This window comes from Trichosurus vulpecula, chromosome 4 (genome assembly GCF_011100635.1).
Source record: "Trichosurus vulpecula isolate mTriVul1 chromosome 4, mTriVul1.pri, whole genome shotgun sequence".
Taxonomy (NCBI): Eukaryota; Metazoa; Chordata; class Mammalia; order Diprotodontia; family Phalangeridae; genus Trichosurus; species Trichosurus vulpecula.
Genome location: NC_050576.1, coordinates 144,176,715 through 144,193,050, shown reverse-complemented (window position 1 = coordinate 144,193,050; position 16,336 = coordinate 144,176,715). Strand labels below are relative to the sequence as shown.

Sequence of the window (16,336 nt, the reverse complement as noted above, 5' to 3'; positions counted from 1 at the left end):
TCAGAATTACCTCTGAAAACAGCTACTCAAAATTACCTGAAGCTTAGGCTGGTGTCCCTTCCACTCTGGAAGCAGAACCACACTTTAGCATGGAGTTAAAATTCAAAAATAGGCTGGAAAATGAGCAAACAGCAGGAAAACATCCTGACTATAGTAAGTTACTATAGTAACAGGGAAGATCAAAACACACCCTCAGAAGACAATAAAGTCAAAACTCCTACGCTCAAAGCCTCAAAGAAAAATATGAATGGGCTCCAAGCCATGGAAGAGCTCAAAAAGGTTTTTAAAAATCAAGTAAGAGAGGTAGAAGAAAACTTGAGTAATGAGAGTGATGCAAGAAAATCATTAAAAAAAGAATAAACAGCTTGGTAAAGGAGGCACACAAAAAAATACTGAAGAAAACAACACCTTAAAAAACAGAATAGGCCAAGTGGCAAAAGAGGCACAAAAATCTAATGAAGAACAGAAGTTTTAAAAAGCAGAATTGGCCACATGGAAAAGGAGGTACAAAAGCTCACTGAAGAAAATAATTCCTTAAAAATTAGAATTGGGCAAGTCGAAGCTAATGACTCTATGAGACATCAAGAAAAAAACAAAATCAAATGAATGAAAAAATAGAAGAAAATATGAAATGTCACATTGGAAATAAAACTGACCTGGAAAATAGATCCAGGAGAGATAATTTAAAAATTATTGGAGTACCTGAAAGCCATGATCAAAAAAAAAAAAAAAGAAGAAGAAGAAGAACCTAGACATCATCTGTCAAGAAATTATTAAGGAAAATTGCCCTAATATTCTAGAACCAGGGGGTAAAATAAAAATTGAAAGAATCCACTGATCACCTCCTAAAAAGATCTCAAAATGAAAACTCCCAAGGATATTATAGCCAAATTGCAGTGCTCCCAGTTCAAGAAGAAAATGCTGATAGCAGTGAAAAAGAAAAAATTCAAATATCATGGAGCCACAGTCAGAATAACATAAGATCTAGCAGTTTCTATGTTAAAGAATAAGAGAGCTTGGATTATGATATTCTGGAGGGCAAAAGAGCTAGGATTACAACCAAGAACCAACTACCCAGTGAAACTGAATATGATTCTTTAAGGGAAAAATGGATATTCAATGAAATAGAGGACTTCCAAGCATTCCTGATGAAAAGACCAGAGCTGAATAGAAATTTTGACTTAAATACAAGACTCAGAAGAAGCATAGAAAGCAAGTTTTTCTAATAAAGACCTCATTTCTCAAATATATAGAGAACTGTATCAAATTCATAGAAACGAGAGCCATTTATCAGTTGCTGCATGCTCAGAGGATATGAACAGGCAGTTTTCAGATAAAGTAATTCAAAGCTATCTATAGTCACATGAAAGAAAATGTTCTAAATAAGTATTGATTAGAAAAATGCAAATTAAAACAACTCTGAGCTACCACTATACACTTGTGAGATGGGCTAATATGACAGAAAAGGAAAATGACAAGTGTTAGAAGGGATGTGGGAAAGTTAAGACACTAATGCAGTGTTGGTGGAATTGTATATTGATTCAACCATTCTGTAGAAGAATTTGGAACTATGCCCAAAGGGCTATAAAACCATGGATACTGTTTGACCAGACAATACCACTACTAGGTCTTTATCCCAAAGAGATAAAAAGAAAAAAGGAAAAGGATCTGTGTAATAATATTGCTAGCAGCTGCTACTGTGGCTGGGTAGACCAACAACACCAGCACATAGAAGGGCTGCCAGCACAGGTTCTTTGATCTGCTTTTCTAAGGAAAGCAACTTTAAGGGGTTAAAAATCTCACTTTTATCAAATATACATATATAATTAACTTAGTTCAGGGGGAAAAGCCAGCAGCCTTAACTTCAGAGCAAATACAAACAGAAATTACAAACAGAAAATATCAACAGATCAAACAACACAAATAAGTAGATGAGATTCTATCTTTCTGTTCAACATCTCACTACATAGTTACCAGGGAAGCACCAACATCTGGGTTTTCAAGCTGGGGGGGGGGGGGGGACACTCCTTAACAACGGCTACCCAGAATCTCATTTGGTCAAATCATACAACACTCTTCCAGTGAGTGAGAGCCCCAAAGCAAAATGCTAACTTCTGAATATATATCCTTCTTAAGGCCTGAAGGTTTCATATCTAATCAACAAAAGGGTGTGAGCCTGGGGCTTCACATCTAGTTAGACTTCTAGTTAGCATTCTAAAAGAGAAAACAGTAAAAAAAAAAAAGTCCCACCTTAATTACCATAACAATCTATATGTACAGAAATATTTATAGCAGCTCTTTTAGTAATAGTGAAGAATTGGAAATTGAAGGGCTATCAATTGGGGAATAACTGAATAAGTTGTTGCATATGATTGTACTATAAGAAATGTTGAGAGGATGCTCTCTGAAAAACCTGTAAAGATTTATGAACTCTGATGTGAAGTGAAATGAGCAGATGCAGGAGAACATTGTACAGTAACAGCAATATTATATGATTATCTACTGTGAATAGTTTTGCTTTCCTTGGCAATACAACGATCTAAGAAAATTCTGAAGGACTTCTCCAGAGAAAGATCTGGTTGGAGCCTGAATGTAGATGGGAGATATTTTTCTTTATTTTTCTTTGTTTTTGTCTGCATTTTCTTTTACAGCATGACTTATAGAAATGTATTTTGCATGACTATACATGCATAACCTATGTCAAATTGCTTGCCTTCTCAATTAGGTGGGATGAGGAAGGAGAAAGAATTTGGAACTCAAAATCTGAAAAAAAATGTTAAAATTGTTTTTACGTGTAATTGGGAAAAAGTAAAATATTAAATTCTTAAAAATACTAAGTTGTCCACTTGAGAGTGCTATTTAATGTTTTGCCAGTCTTAAAAATTAAATACACAATTCTGAAATTATTAGTTTGCAAGTGCAATAAAACCTCATATGTGATATTTTTAGGGGGAATGGACTATTCTGGGTAGTTTTGTATCCAGAATAGTAGAGAATTAATCTTAACTTTTTAGTTTTAATTTTTCATTGAAATCGTTATAAAATGTCCTTTACACTTCCCTGTATTCTTAAACAGAGCTTACTGAATTTAAGTTGATGTTTTCTTGCTGATTTAGAGTCTCATTTAAAACATCCCAGAATATGCTGTGCTGTAACTATGGTTGTAGCTATACTTCATGTGAAGCATAGAACCAATGGGTACTGTCCCTAAAATTTTGTTTTCTTTCAAAAGTCTGTGATGCTAGTTTGCTTGCTGGTCCTCCTTTCTTAAGCATGTATAGGTTTGGTCCTCTCATGTCTGAATAAATGTTTTACATCTTCTACTTTGTATATGGAGAGTCTCTCATATTTTATGGTACAAAACTACATAGGCATATTCACAATTATCATCGATGTTGTGTTTATTGCCTTGCTGATACAGCATATGACCTCCTGAACAACAGAACATGACTGCTTTTCTCCAAAAGTAAAAGAATTGAAGATGGAGGTGGCCTTCTCACATGTAATTTTCTCATCATCTCCACTGTTTTTCTTAGTGTCCTTTCACATGCCAGCATCATTCAAAACACTATTTGAGATTTCTTCATTGTACAGTAATGCACCTTCTTTGAACATACAACAAAGAAGCAAGTGATGGCAGTTAAGATGATACTTTAGCACATTTTTTATAACATGAGGTCATTAGCCCTGTTCGTAGACTTGAGGGCAGCAACTGTTTTGTTTTGTCTTCATAGCTATAGCACCCAGAACTTTGAAGAAAAACAAGGTTTAAAAATTCTTCAAGGATTGTAGGATGAGACTTAAGCCTGGAGGGGACCTCAGAGTCCATCTGTCCGAAACCCTTCATTTTACACATGAGAAGAATAAGGCCTAGAAAGGTTAAGGGACATTCCTACAGTCATACAGAGGCGGCTTGGTGGCACAATGAATTCAGTTCCAGGCCTGGAGTCGGGAAGACTTACCTTCATGGGTTCAAATCTGGGTGGCCCTGGACAAATCACTTAATCCTGTTTGCCACAGTTTCTTCATCTGTCAAACGAACTAGAGAAGGAAATCGCAAACCACTTCAGTATTTTTTCCCAGAAAACCCCAAATGGAGTCACAAAGAGTCAGATACAACAGAACAATTGCAGGACTTAAACACCATCCTTTAACTCAAAATCCATTACTCTTTCCACTGTACCACATTGCCTAACCCTGCTTTTTCAATCTTTGCTCTCTTTGTATATCACTTCAAATAACCACCCTGTGCCTGAATTGAAGACATCACCTTGGTACCCCATACACACACTGCAGAGCTGACCTATGGATGATATTCACCTGTAGCAGTGCTTACTTTAGGAGCTACTGAAATGGAGCTTGTCTGCCAGACTATAATGCTCCTGTGTCTTTGGTTACTGATTTTCTTTGTGAAGTCAGATTGTCTGCTGCTTGCTGTTTCTGTTACTGCTTCATCAGTGATGGCCAACATTTGTCATTGTAGAACTCTGCCCTAGTCTACCCTTTTTGCCCCTTCAATTCAGCTAGACTTGATGACTAGCCTCATCCCAAAGAAATATGCCTCTAGTGTTCTTCAGTCTCCAAACGCTTCTTCCATGTTTCTTAGCTTTTGCCCAGAAAGATCAAGTTTTTACAGTGATTGCTAAATAATCAGAATACTGAGTGACCAGTTGTCATGTGTTGGGTATAATCTCCAAATCCTTGGCTTATTCTGACTACATTGTTTTTTGGTTTTTTTAATTGTTGAGTAGAAAAACAAAACAAAGGAGAAAAAAACTCTACACACTCTTTGTTCTTGTTGTTATTTAATCCTTATGGTTTGACATCATTCTGAAATCTGGGACGTTCAGGAAGAGTGGTTACTGTATAACTCAGGTGTTTCTTAGTTGCTTCAGCTGAGTGATATTTATTTGGAGTAATTTTTTTTTAATTCTAAAAAGGTTTTAGGCAGGAGAGCAAGTATTTTATGGAGTGTAAGTCCCAGATCCCACCTTCTAATGATGTTCTAACATGATATTTTTTTAAATCATCTTCAGAACTACTTTGCTCGCAACTTTTACAACATGAGGATGTTAGCCCTATTTGTTGCATTTGCAATCAACTTTATCCTGCTCTTTTATAAGGTATGCATATCTCTTCATTATTTTAAATGTTACATGTCAAATTCTGGAAATCAAATTAGAGTTTTAAAGTTTCACAAATGTGTAAGCTGAGTACATCTATTATAGTCATTTTAAAGTATGATTTCATGAAAGAGGGAAACTTGTAGATATCCAATTACCTTCCTGAAATTCTTGGGAAAACCAAGGTTAGTTTTATTAATCCTAATCAAATTAAGACCATTGGCAGAGAATGGGCTTCCCTATTATTAGTCCCAGACTAGTCTGCCTGATTAGAATTAGGCTATTAGAATTGCTAAAATGACTCACTGGAATATTTCACTGCTGTACTTTATCATGTTTAATTTTATGGGAAGTTGTTGTCAGCTTTTCTCCCTATATTATCTATAGGTCCTGGCTTATTTCTATTAGATCAGAAAAATTGGTAAAGGGTTCAAATACCCATATTACTACTTTTTTACAAAATGATAATCTACGTTGTGACATGTATCCTTTTACTTTTAGTCTCTTCATTTTTTTGGGAAAACTTCATGTTCATCTATTTACCTTCAAAAGGAAGAATATGTCTCTAGCATTATATCAAAAATGAAAGTAATGCTTTTTAATTTCAAGAAGCTGATTGGGCTCTAAATGGTTTTAATTAGGTCTCCACTTCTTCTGTGGTAGAAGGAAAGGAAATTCCTTCCCCAACTGCAAGTGAAAATTCCAGAATAAGTAGTCTGGACAGCACATCACATCGACTCATTACAGTACACTATGTTCTAGAGGAGAGCAGTGGCTACATGGAGCCTACACTTCGGATCCTTGCTATTCTCCATACCGTTATCTCCTTCTTCTGCATCATTGGATACTACTGCTTGAAAGTAAGATAGTAAGGGACCACAAAGGTGTGTGTGTGTGTGTGTGTGTGTGTGTGTGTGTGTGTGTGTGTTTCTGTAGTCAAAACCATTCCAGTCCTTCAACTTGGAAAGAAAATTTTCATTCTTCCAGAATATAGAGTACTGCCAGGATAATTAAGGGCTTTCATAAAATACTGTATGCACATTATAGAATAGCTAAACTGCTCTTGAGAGCAGCTTACTCTTCTGATTTGACTTTTGCCTATAGTTTCTAATTCTGGTGCAACATTCCATTCATTTGACTAAAATTGGAAGAATTATTTTCCGACTGAAGATAATAGACATTTTAATGAAGTGCCTGACTCAGGCATGCATTCATGCCATCATTTGCTGTCATAGTTCTGATCTTACCTTCTCTTCTTAGCACTCCACACATGCATGGTCCCACTAAAATGTGTCCCATCTATAATTTTTTTGTATTTCTCTTTCTTCCTCCCTTTTTTGTATTTTTATATCACATCTACTACTACTCTGCCTTCCTCAACTAACCCCTCTACTACATTCAGAGCAACTTTTAGTTGAAGTACCTAAAGTGTATAATGTGTTATATCATGTTTATTAAAATTATATAACATTTGTCACATGATAATCTCACTATAACATTGTTCACTCTAAAGTTATATTAGCTATGATTGGCCTGTTAAGAATGCAGATTGCTGACAAATTAGATATAGGGGATGAGGAGGGGGAGAGAATCAAAGATATCTACAAGATTTGACTAGGAGAAGAGTAGTGCACCATCAGTAGAAATAAGGAGTCATGGGGAAGAATGTGTTTTTAAGGGTAAGAGATGAATTAAGCTTTAAATATGTTGATTTTGATGTAATAGTAAGGTATAAAGGACCTGTAGATTAGATAATAAGACAATTGGATATCAAAATTAACGTTCTTGTCAACAACTGATAAAGGAATCAAAGGTATGTATGCTAATAAAATTTGCAAATAGGAGAGAGAGCTAACCTTGTGAATGACAGTCAAAATCTAAAAGGGTCTTAAGGCTAGTGGAGGCTAGTGTCAAACTCAAAAAGAAACCAAGGGCCATTAAACTATACATAAGGATCCCTGTGGGCTCATATTGACCTAGAATACCACATATTAACAGTATCTATGTTTTACTGTATTTTTATTTATTTTGTTAAATATTTCCCAATTACATTTTATTTTGGGGACACCTCTGGACTATAGAGGACTGGGCTGAATCTAATAAGATAAAATTCAGTAGGCATATATAAAGTCTTGTTCTTCGGTACAAAGATAATTGGCTTCACAGTTATAATATGGAAGAGACATGATTAGAAAGTAGTTCTAAAAAAATTCTGGAGGTTTTAGCTAAGTTCAGTAAGAGTCAGCAGTATGACTTCAAAATCAAAAGACCTAATTCAGTATTGAACTTCATTAAGAGGGTCATATACTGCCCTTTTCAGGCTTCATCTGGCATATTATATTCAGTTCTGAGCACCATAGTCGAAGAGGACACTGAACAGCTGGATAGAAGTACCCAAAGGATATCAGCTAGAATGGTGAATGGCCTTGAGTCTCTGTTGTAGACAGATAGATTGGAAGAACTTGAATGGTTAGCCTGGAGAAGAGAAGGCTTGAGGGAGGATATGATAACTGTCTTCAAGCATTTGAAGGATTGTTAATTAAAGGAGGTGTTAGATTTGTTCTATTTGGTCCCTGAAGACAGAATTGTAAGCAATGGGTGGGAGAAACAAAGAAGTCAATTTATTTGATATCAAGCAAAGCTTCCTAAAGATTACAGTTTTCTAAAAATAGAATGGCTGCTTTAAGAGGTGACTTATTTTACCTCCTTGGGGATGGGGTGGTTTCAGGCACAGACTGACACTTTGTTGGTCCCCCTATCTTTAATTGGATCAATTGGGATGGGGAGTGGGAGAGAGAATCAAATGATGAAGGATATCATCACCAATTTCCCCCACCTACATTACTATATAAACAGCTTAGATAATCATGACTGTCTTTTTCATTTTTATTTGAAAATAAGACTGTCAGTAGTTCTATTCAGATAAGCATTTTTAGTTTCTTAAGCATGTGAAAAATGTGTACACACATATGTGTAGCAATCTGTAATGTTTTAGTGTTATAATTAGTTTGTTTTAACTTAATCTTTGATTTCCTTTAAATACATGAGAAATATTTTCCCCCAACAACTGTTTTGTTCTGATACTAGCCACTAAAGATAACAGAAAATTTAAACTAATTCTGAATGCATTTACTTTTCAAATGCAGGTTCCATTGGTTATTTTTAAGCGAGAAAAAGAAGTAGCACGGAAATTGGAATTTGATGGACTTTACATTACAGAACAGCCTTCTGAAGATGATATTAAAGGCCAGTGGGATAGACTTGTAATCAATACTCAGTGAGTATAGAATTATATTGGAAATATTTGTGCCCCCAAATTTTAAAGTTAAAATTTTTTTTTTCTAGAGAAGCTGCAATGTAGTCAGAAGTCATTTCAGTTATATACTCAACAAGAAAAATTGAAACACTGAACAGTCAGCCTCCTGATGGATATCATCATTTTTGCCCCCTTGCATTTTAAAGATTCTAATAAAAGTGCCATTTAGTTCATTCCCACAGAAGTAACAGAATTCACCATCCATTATTGTTGCTGGGAATATGCTATTAGTTACCTAATCTCTGTGAATGAAATTATCTCAACCCAAAATACAGAGACAAGAAAAAATACTTATTCAAAGGAAACAATAATTTTGACATTAAGGTCAAAATACTGAACTTCACATATAACTACATAGGCACATATGATCCTAATTGTGTTGAAATGTTGTCATCAAAGTAACCTAAGAAGATGTACTGGATAAATTAATGATACATGGTCTTAAAGGGAAAAAAAAATACTTTTTCTTTTACTTTAACCCTATGAAGCCTCCTGAGTAGTCTAGGTAAATGTTAATCCAGAAAAGAAAATCATACCTTTAAGCTTTAAGTACAAAAAATTGTCATACAATATTTCTTGAAAAGTTTGTGTTATTTAATCGAAGCAGCTGAACTAGATGGCATTTAGATCCCTTCTAGCTCTATCTAGGATACTATGCAACTAAAAACAGGCTGAAATACCTATATTAAAAAAATTAACAAAGGCAATATATGTACTGGCAAGTTCGTAACTTAAAAAAATGTTTCTTAATGAGAATTTTACTCATAATTATCCCTTTTGTGGACATTAGTTTATGCTTGGTCTTTATTTTGTTATCATTTATTTTTAATATCTTTCTTCTTATGTTACTTTCATTTCTAAATATATCACTCTGTGATTCCTTACTCAGCAACTCTTCCCTTGTAATAGATTTTAAAATATAACTAGTAGATATATTAATGTATTATATGCATATTTATGTTTATATACCTGTATATGATATATGCATGGTTTTTCTTAAGTATCTTAATATGCACAGCTTATGTTGACCCATTTGTTGTGTCAATTTAGTGGGGTCTGATTCTTCATGACCCCATTTGAGGTTTTATTGGCAAATACTGGAATAGTTTGCCCTTTCCTTCTCCAGCTCATTTAACAGATGAGGAATTGAGGCAAACAGCGTTAAGTGACTTGTCCAGGGTCATACAGCCAGTAAGTGTCTGAGACTGGACTTGAACTCAGGTCCTCCTGGCTCCAGGGCTGGCCCTCTATCCACTTTACCACCTAACTGCCCCCTCAATCCATTCTAGGCACCTAATAAATTTTTATTGAATTGAATTGATTATTTCTAAAGAGAATATATGCCTGAAGATGTAATTATATATAAATTACTAGCTGTTTTCCCAACAGCTAGTTGTATGTATGACTCTTTTCTGCTTAAATGCTTGATGTATAAAATATGCATTTCTTTTTTTTTAGGTCATTTCCCAACAACTATTGGGACAAATTTGTAAAAAGAAAGGTAATGTTTCTTATAAGGGAGTTTCTGTATTCCTCCTCCACCCTTTGCAATGCAGATTTTAATTTTTGTATGCAATTAGTATTGAATCATTGTGTAAAATGGGAATCAGAGTGTTTTACCTGCCTGTTTACATTGTTTCAAGAAATAGATTGGAATTTGAATTTAAAGAATAGGCTTTTTTAAAGGACTATACTATCCGGTTGCCAAATAAATGCCTAGTAACTCTATATACCACAGTCACTTCTGACTCAGCTGAGTCGAGAACCACATTGTACAATTTGATCTAAAATGGTTAAAAAAAATCCCCTGAAATAGTAAAGAAAATCAAAGTTATCCCAACATGATTATCTTATGTGACAACTGGCTAAAATCCCAGACTTTGCCTCTTCCTTTCCACCATAGGAATAAAAAAGTAAAAAGCAATTACAAAGACTGGATTTTTTTTTTTTATTATCACACCTTGAAAGATTGTTTGTAAGTAGGGCTTTCTTTTAGTGCTTTTTAATTGCTATTTTTTTTCAACGTCTTTTCAAATATTTCTTGAAGGGTTCTGATCACCTAATGACAACTCACCTTCTATTCCACGTAAAACCTGAGGGAAATACTCCAACTCAGAATAGCTTGCTAGGCATGATTGCAGAAAACAAAAGTAGCCCTCCCTCCTCTCTTTTCAGATACTGGTTTTGTACACGTTGTTCACATACCTCTTTTAAGCACAGAGTTTTAAAATAATCATTTTAAAAAGAATCAGCACTTTGTAGCTATTGTTCATTTTTTATTTAAATCAAAAAAATAAAAAGTTCAGAGGAAACCTCTTATTTGAAGCTGGAGTTTGCATGAATAGATGAATAATTAGAACATGTACTTTTGGAGGATTTGACAAATGGAAAGATTAAATTGATTCTGTATTCTTTATTGATCCTACTTATAGTTAATTGATTTTGTCTTCTAACACCCCAAGTTATGATTCTTTATCTCTGAACTGTTAGAACTTCAGCTGCCCTGTAATAAGCTAAGTTTCAGGAAAGAGAATCTCATTCTCTGAAGGAGAAGCCTGCCTATCTGCATTTCCTTTCTGTTGCAAACGTGTAGCCCCAGAGTAGATTACAACTAGAACAATAACAAGAATTCCTCCCTTAAGTCTGGAGTTCCAGGAATTTGAAAGCTGGCAGCAATGGATCAGCTGTGAAAGAATAACTAAGGGGTTCCTGGAAAATACCAATTTTCTGAACTCAGTCTCCTAGAGAGAGTAGATGTTTCCAGAAAATGCCAAATTTGGAGAGCAAATTTGCAAGTTCCTGGACCTAGCAGGAGGCAGAACCACGGGAGCATAAAGAGCCACAATGTGAACAAACCAGAGGGGGACAGAGAGGAGTCATTTGTGGAGTGATGTGTGTGTGTGTGTGTGTGTGTGTGTGTGTGTGTGTGTGTGTGTGTGTAGGCATAGAGGAAGCGTTAAGCCCAGGGAAGTATAATAAACCTGGAGAATTCATAGTTCCATGGGTTAATTCCAGTTCCCTGGTGAGGGAAAGTGAGCTGACTTGACTGTTTCCTAGCTCTAGTGTGAGGCCTCTGTATTTCATATTTATTCTAAGGTAAAATAAAACCTGTACTTCATCTGATATATTATTAACCTGAGTCCTTGCATTGGAGCTGAGGGCCTTTCTGTAGAAACTTAGATATGAAACATATTTTAGTATTCTCAGAAGGAAACACTGAGTACTAGTTAAAGAAAGTGAGTTAAGAGAATTCCTTCAGGAATGTTCCTGGTCTGGGTAAACCCAGAACTTTGGTTCTGGTTCATATGTTGACCATGCTGTTGATAGTCCCTAAATTTCACTGACAGGGAATAAGAAATACATTTTTCATGTTGAGACCCTACTTAACTCCATCAGAGTTTCAGTCTTTTAAAGCTTAGGATATTACAAACTGAATCTTTTTGATTAACCTTTCCTGATGGCATAATATTTCAAAAATATATTCATAAATGCCATTTTAATTACTGCTACCATTTTTATGTATTTTTATTACACTAAAAACCTATGCCTACAAAATTAGCTCTTCCTTATCCACTAAATTTAGATTTCCCTTCTTCTTCCTCATTAGTTTTCTCTTATCTGTTTTCTCATTTCTCATATTGCCTTTTCCTCCCACCTTTTCTTTTGTCTCACCTCTCTTCATATTCACTATTACACCCTCTTTTTTAATCCCCTCTGCTCCTCCTCTTTTCCCTTGTATTTATTGTTAGAGTTATTTTGGGGGTAATAATGGAAATGGCAGATAGTCCAGGAATGAATGAGTCCTAGAATAGAGATGAACAGACAGCTCAAGTTCTTGACTTTAGCCTTGCCAGGGTGGAGTGGGAGTCAACTTAACCTAGATTAGAGCCTGGGTTCTTCATTTCCTAAAGAAGTAAATGAACTGGTAGATGTAGTTGTGATAGGGAATAGCTCCCTATGAGTAAGGAGAATAATGAATTAAACAGTTGCTATGCCTACAATGTATAGATTCCTGTGAGCTAGTGAGGCTAAAGCAGATAAGTCATATTCATCAAGTAGTGTATTTTGAGAGGCATTAATTGTTTTTATTTTTTTATTATGAAGCAATGTGATTCAAAATAATGAATAAATATTAAATATAGGAAAGACAGAAAAAACCTTAATGTTTATATTCAAATGAAGAAAATGAAATTTATTTGGGACTTGAAACTAGCAAAAATATGTTTGTTCCTTTTTCTTACTTTCAGGTTATGGATAAATATGGAGAGTTCTATGGCCGAGATAGAATCAGTGAATTACTAGGCATGGATAAAGCTGCTCTAGATTTCAGTGATGCGCGAGAAAAGAAAAAGCCAAAGAAAGACAGCTCCTTATCAGCTGTGTGAGTATTTCTTCCTGCCTTAAAATAAAGCATTTAAAAATTCATTCCTCAGCTTTCCATATCATAGATGTTTTTGCCACTCTACAAGAAGAGAACAGAAAATATGAATAAGTATAGATAGATTTAGATATACTATGTTTCTGTAGTGTTTTATCTGTGAGCTGTTTCATCTTTTCCCATTAGTTTACTTTTATTCCCCAGATCTAAAGAACAGTGTTTCTATGCTAAATAAATTGCTAAATGTAAGTTACCTATAGCGTACAGTTTGTCAGTAATAAAGTCAAGCACACCATTAATGAAGAACCTAGGATGTCCACTTTATTATTATCAAAGTAAATGCAAGCAAATATGAGCCAAATATCTTTGGCAAGGGTCTTTTTGTCTGAGGAACAAAATTAGTTCACTAAAGAAATTGTAAAGTGATGTCTATTATTAAGCCAAAAAAAGCACTTTCATAATATCCTTTTACAAAAATATTCAGAAACATATTCAAATTTATCTGAGTTCTAGACTGAAAATGATTGTGATCCATACACTTCCATGAAAAGAAGATGATTAGGAGTCTGAGAAATATAGAACCTCATCTACTCTTACTTGTATAATGCATATTCCATTCTTGATATTGCTTTCATCTTTCTCTTTGAAGCTATACTATAAACTACAAAATTTAGAAATCACGTGCAAGATTTACGCTTCATAAACAACACCCAACACATGCTAATTCAACATTTTGAAAGGCTCTCCAACTGTCTCACTAAAATATCTGTTCACAGTCTGGCTTTCTTTAGTGAAGAATACTTTTTTTTTCATTTTGTTGAAGAGTAATTAAAAACTCAGTTTTCAACTAGTTATTGACAGCTGCCTCATGATAAAATATGGGAACGTGAAAAGCAAAGTAACCATATTTGAAAAAGAAAATTAAGATTAAGGGTTTTATTTCCTGATCTTTTTTCTTCTCTTTAATGCGGGCGTTTTTAAAAAATAGCTTTGTCGTCCACAAAATTACTCTGCTTTCCCAATTTTTATAATTGTTTTTTGAGGTGGAGAAGGAAGGAGTTTGAACCTGTGACTTCATCAGTTTGGAGAATGACTGGTGTGGAAATTCTTCTTTCTGTAAAATGATATTTTATCTTTAAAAGACCCATGCTTATGCAACCTTTCAAAATCTTTGTAAAATTTGGACATGTTCTGCAGTAAAGATAATTGTTTTAGTGATAGTGTGTAAAAACTTAGAGATCATGTGAGATAAAAGGAGAAGCAAGGCATACAAGTATCTATCAAAAAGATTGCTACCTTTCAATTATATGCAGTTGTCTGTAGTCCTATTCTGCATAGATCTGTGCAATTGGATTGGTGAGGGCAAAAAAAGTTATGTAATTAGACATTTGCTCCTCCCCTCCCCTATCCCTGTCCTTCTCCCTATCCCTTTCCCTTGTTCCCTCCTTTCAATCTCCTCCCCATCATAGCTGTACAATCTCTATGTCACCTACACACTCTCATACTCTGTTACAAATCAGTATATCTTCTGTATCAATGGGGTTGAAAGTATAGATATGTACACAGACCTATATAAATACAGATACATACACATATATATGCATATATATATGTATGTATACATACATATAATATGCAAAATACATACATAAATGCTAAGTTGTAAGATTCACTCTGAACCAACAAACATGCATCTTGCTCATAGGCTTATGATAACAATATCCTCATTTCTCATAGCACCACTGAAAGTCACACATCTAGTCAAAACCACTAGTCTAGGGTGAGAAAACTAAATCACTATGGAGACCTCAGGACAGCCACCATGGCACTTTCCTCAAATTAGCTACTCTAATTTTCCTCTGGTACACCAGAGGGAAATTATTAATACATATTGTATCTTTGAGAGTTCTAAATCAAAGAAAAATCTTCTCTTGCATGTAACATAGAAAATGGAGTTGCTTGTCTCCTAGACTTTTCAGTTGCTTGTTAGCACAGCATTACTGACTAGTATCTTTTTCAAAAACAAAGACCAATGGCCAGTATACCATCTTCAAAACCATCATACTGTAGAAGCAGAGGTATTATTAGGTATATACATAGTATTTTATCCAGAAAGTAACACTACTTTTCTAACTAAAGCTATTCTTTAATTAAACTTTTTTTGTATTATTTTGATATCAACATTTTTTTTTTGGATGGGGGAAGACAAGGCAATTGGGTTAAGTGACTTGCCCAAGGTCACAGCTAGTAAGTATCAAGTGTCTGAGGCTGGATTTGAACTCAGATCCTCCTGACTTCAGGGGCTTTTTTTTTTAAATTTAATTTTATTTTAGACTCAAGGACCAGAATACAAATACAGAATAGAGAAAAGGAACAAAAATATCATAAACTTAAATATTGAAATTTAAAGACAAAGTAAGGAAGGAAAAAAAAAAGCATGCCATGTGCATAGCAGAATGTAAGAGAGGATTCAAAATATATAACAATAGGTTTTCATTTAAAGAAAGCCTATATGATAAATAATACATGTGTTGAGAATTGTCCATTTTTTCTTTGCTTCCTTGTGAGTTTTCTTTTGTTCTCTGCTGTGAACTTTTTTACTTTGTTCTTTATTCCCCCCTCCCCGACCCCGAAGGCTACAATAAAGTTTAGATGTGTTTCTCTATAGCTATAGATATATACATACACATATACATATGTACAAACGTATATAGACATATACTTTCCCAAACATACTCCTGATCTCTGTTTTTATATTTGTGCATATCTCTTGTTTCCTATCCCTCCTGATTCCTCTACTTCACTTCTACCAACTACCTTGCCCTCCTATTACTTGCCCACCCCCCTCCAAGAATCCCTCCCCTATCCTCCCATTCCCATAAATCTAAACACCCTTCTATACCCCCCTTTTACCTCTTTCCTCATTCTCCCCTCTAAAAATCCCTCCCTTATCCTCTCCCCTCTCTCTATACCCCTACCATTTTAATTCTTCTAAATTTAGAAGACTTTTATACTCTTCTGAATATGTATGTATTGTTCTCTGTTAAACCCATTCCCGATGAAAATAGGTTACTAGAACTACCAGCCCTCCTACCCCATCCAGTTCCTCTGTATCCTTTCTTCCTCTTGCACCTCATTTGTATAAAATAGTTATTCTTTTTAACTGTTTCTAAATGGTTTTACTTTAAATTCATATCATAGGTTTATCCTCCTCTTTTCTCATGAGCTCAGCAATTATTAATAAGAATCTTAGACATACATTTTACATTATATAAAAGGTAAACAGTCTGTCCTTATGAATCCCTTATAGTCAGTCTTTGATATGTACCTTATGTTTCTCTTGATTCTTGTATGTCGAATCTTCTATTAAGTTCAGGATTTTTTTTTTAACAAAGTCTCGAAAGTCTGAAAGTTTATCAAATGTCTATTTTTTTCATTCAAGGTAATACTTAAATTTGCAACGTATGGTATATTTGGCCAGAGCCTCAGGTCTTTTGCTCTTTGTTGTATTGTGTTCCA

At 34.7% G+C, this 16,336-nt stretch overlaps 1 protein-coding gene across 5 annotated transcripts in view; it reads left to right on the top strand.

Moving 5' to 3' along the window:
• The window catches only part of RYR2 (ryanodine receptor 2), an 828,134-nt gene that overhangs the window by 771,829 nt on the left and 39,969 nt on the right, over positions 1 to 16,336 (top strand). For all 5 annotated transcript variants that reach the window (XM_036753924.1, XM_036753927.1, XM_036753925.1 and 2 more), the window contains 5 exons: positions 5,037 to 5,123; positions 5,765 to 5,983; positions 8,270 to 8,400; positions 9,898 to 9,940; positions 12,687 to 12,820. In XM_036753924.1, coding sequence (XP_036609819.1) covers positions 5,037 to 5,123; positions 5,765 to 5,983; positions 8,270 to 8,400; positions 9,898 to 9,940; positions 12,687 to 12,820 — 614 coding nt within the window. The remainder of the gene's footprint in view (positions 1 to 5,036; positions 5,124 to 5,764; positions 5,984 to 8,269; positions 8,401 to 9,897; positions 9,941 to 12,686; positions 12,821 to 16,336) is intronic.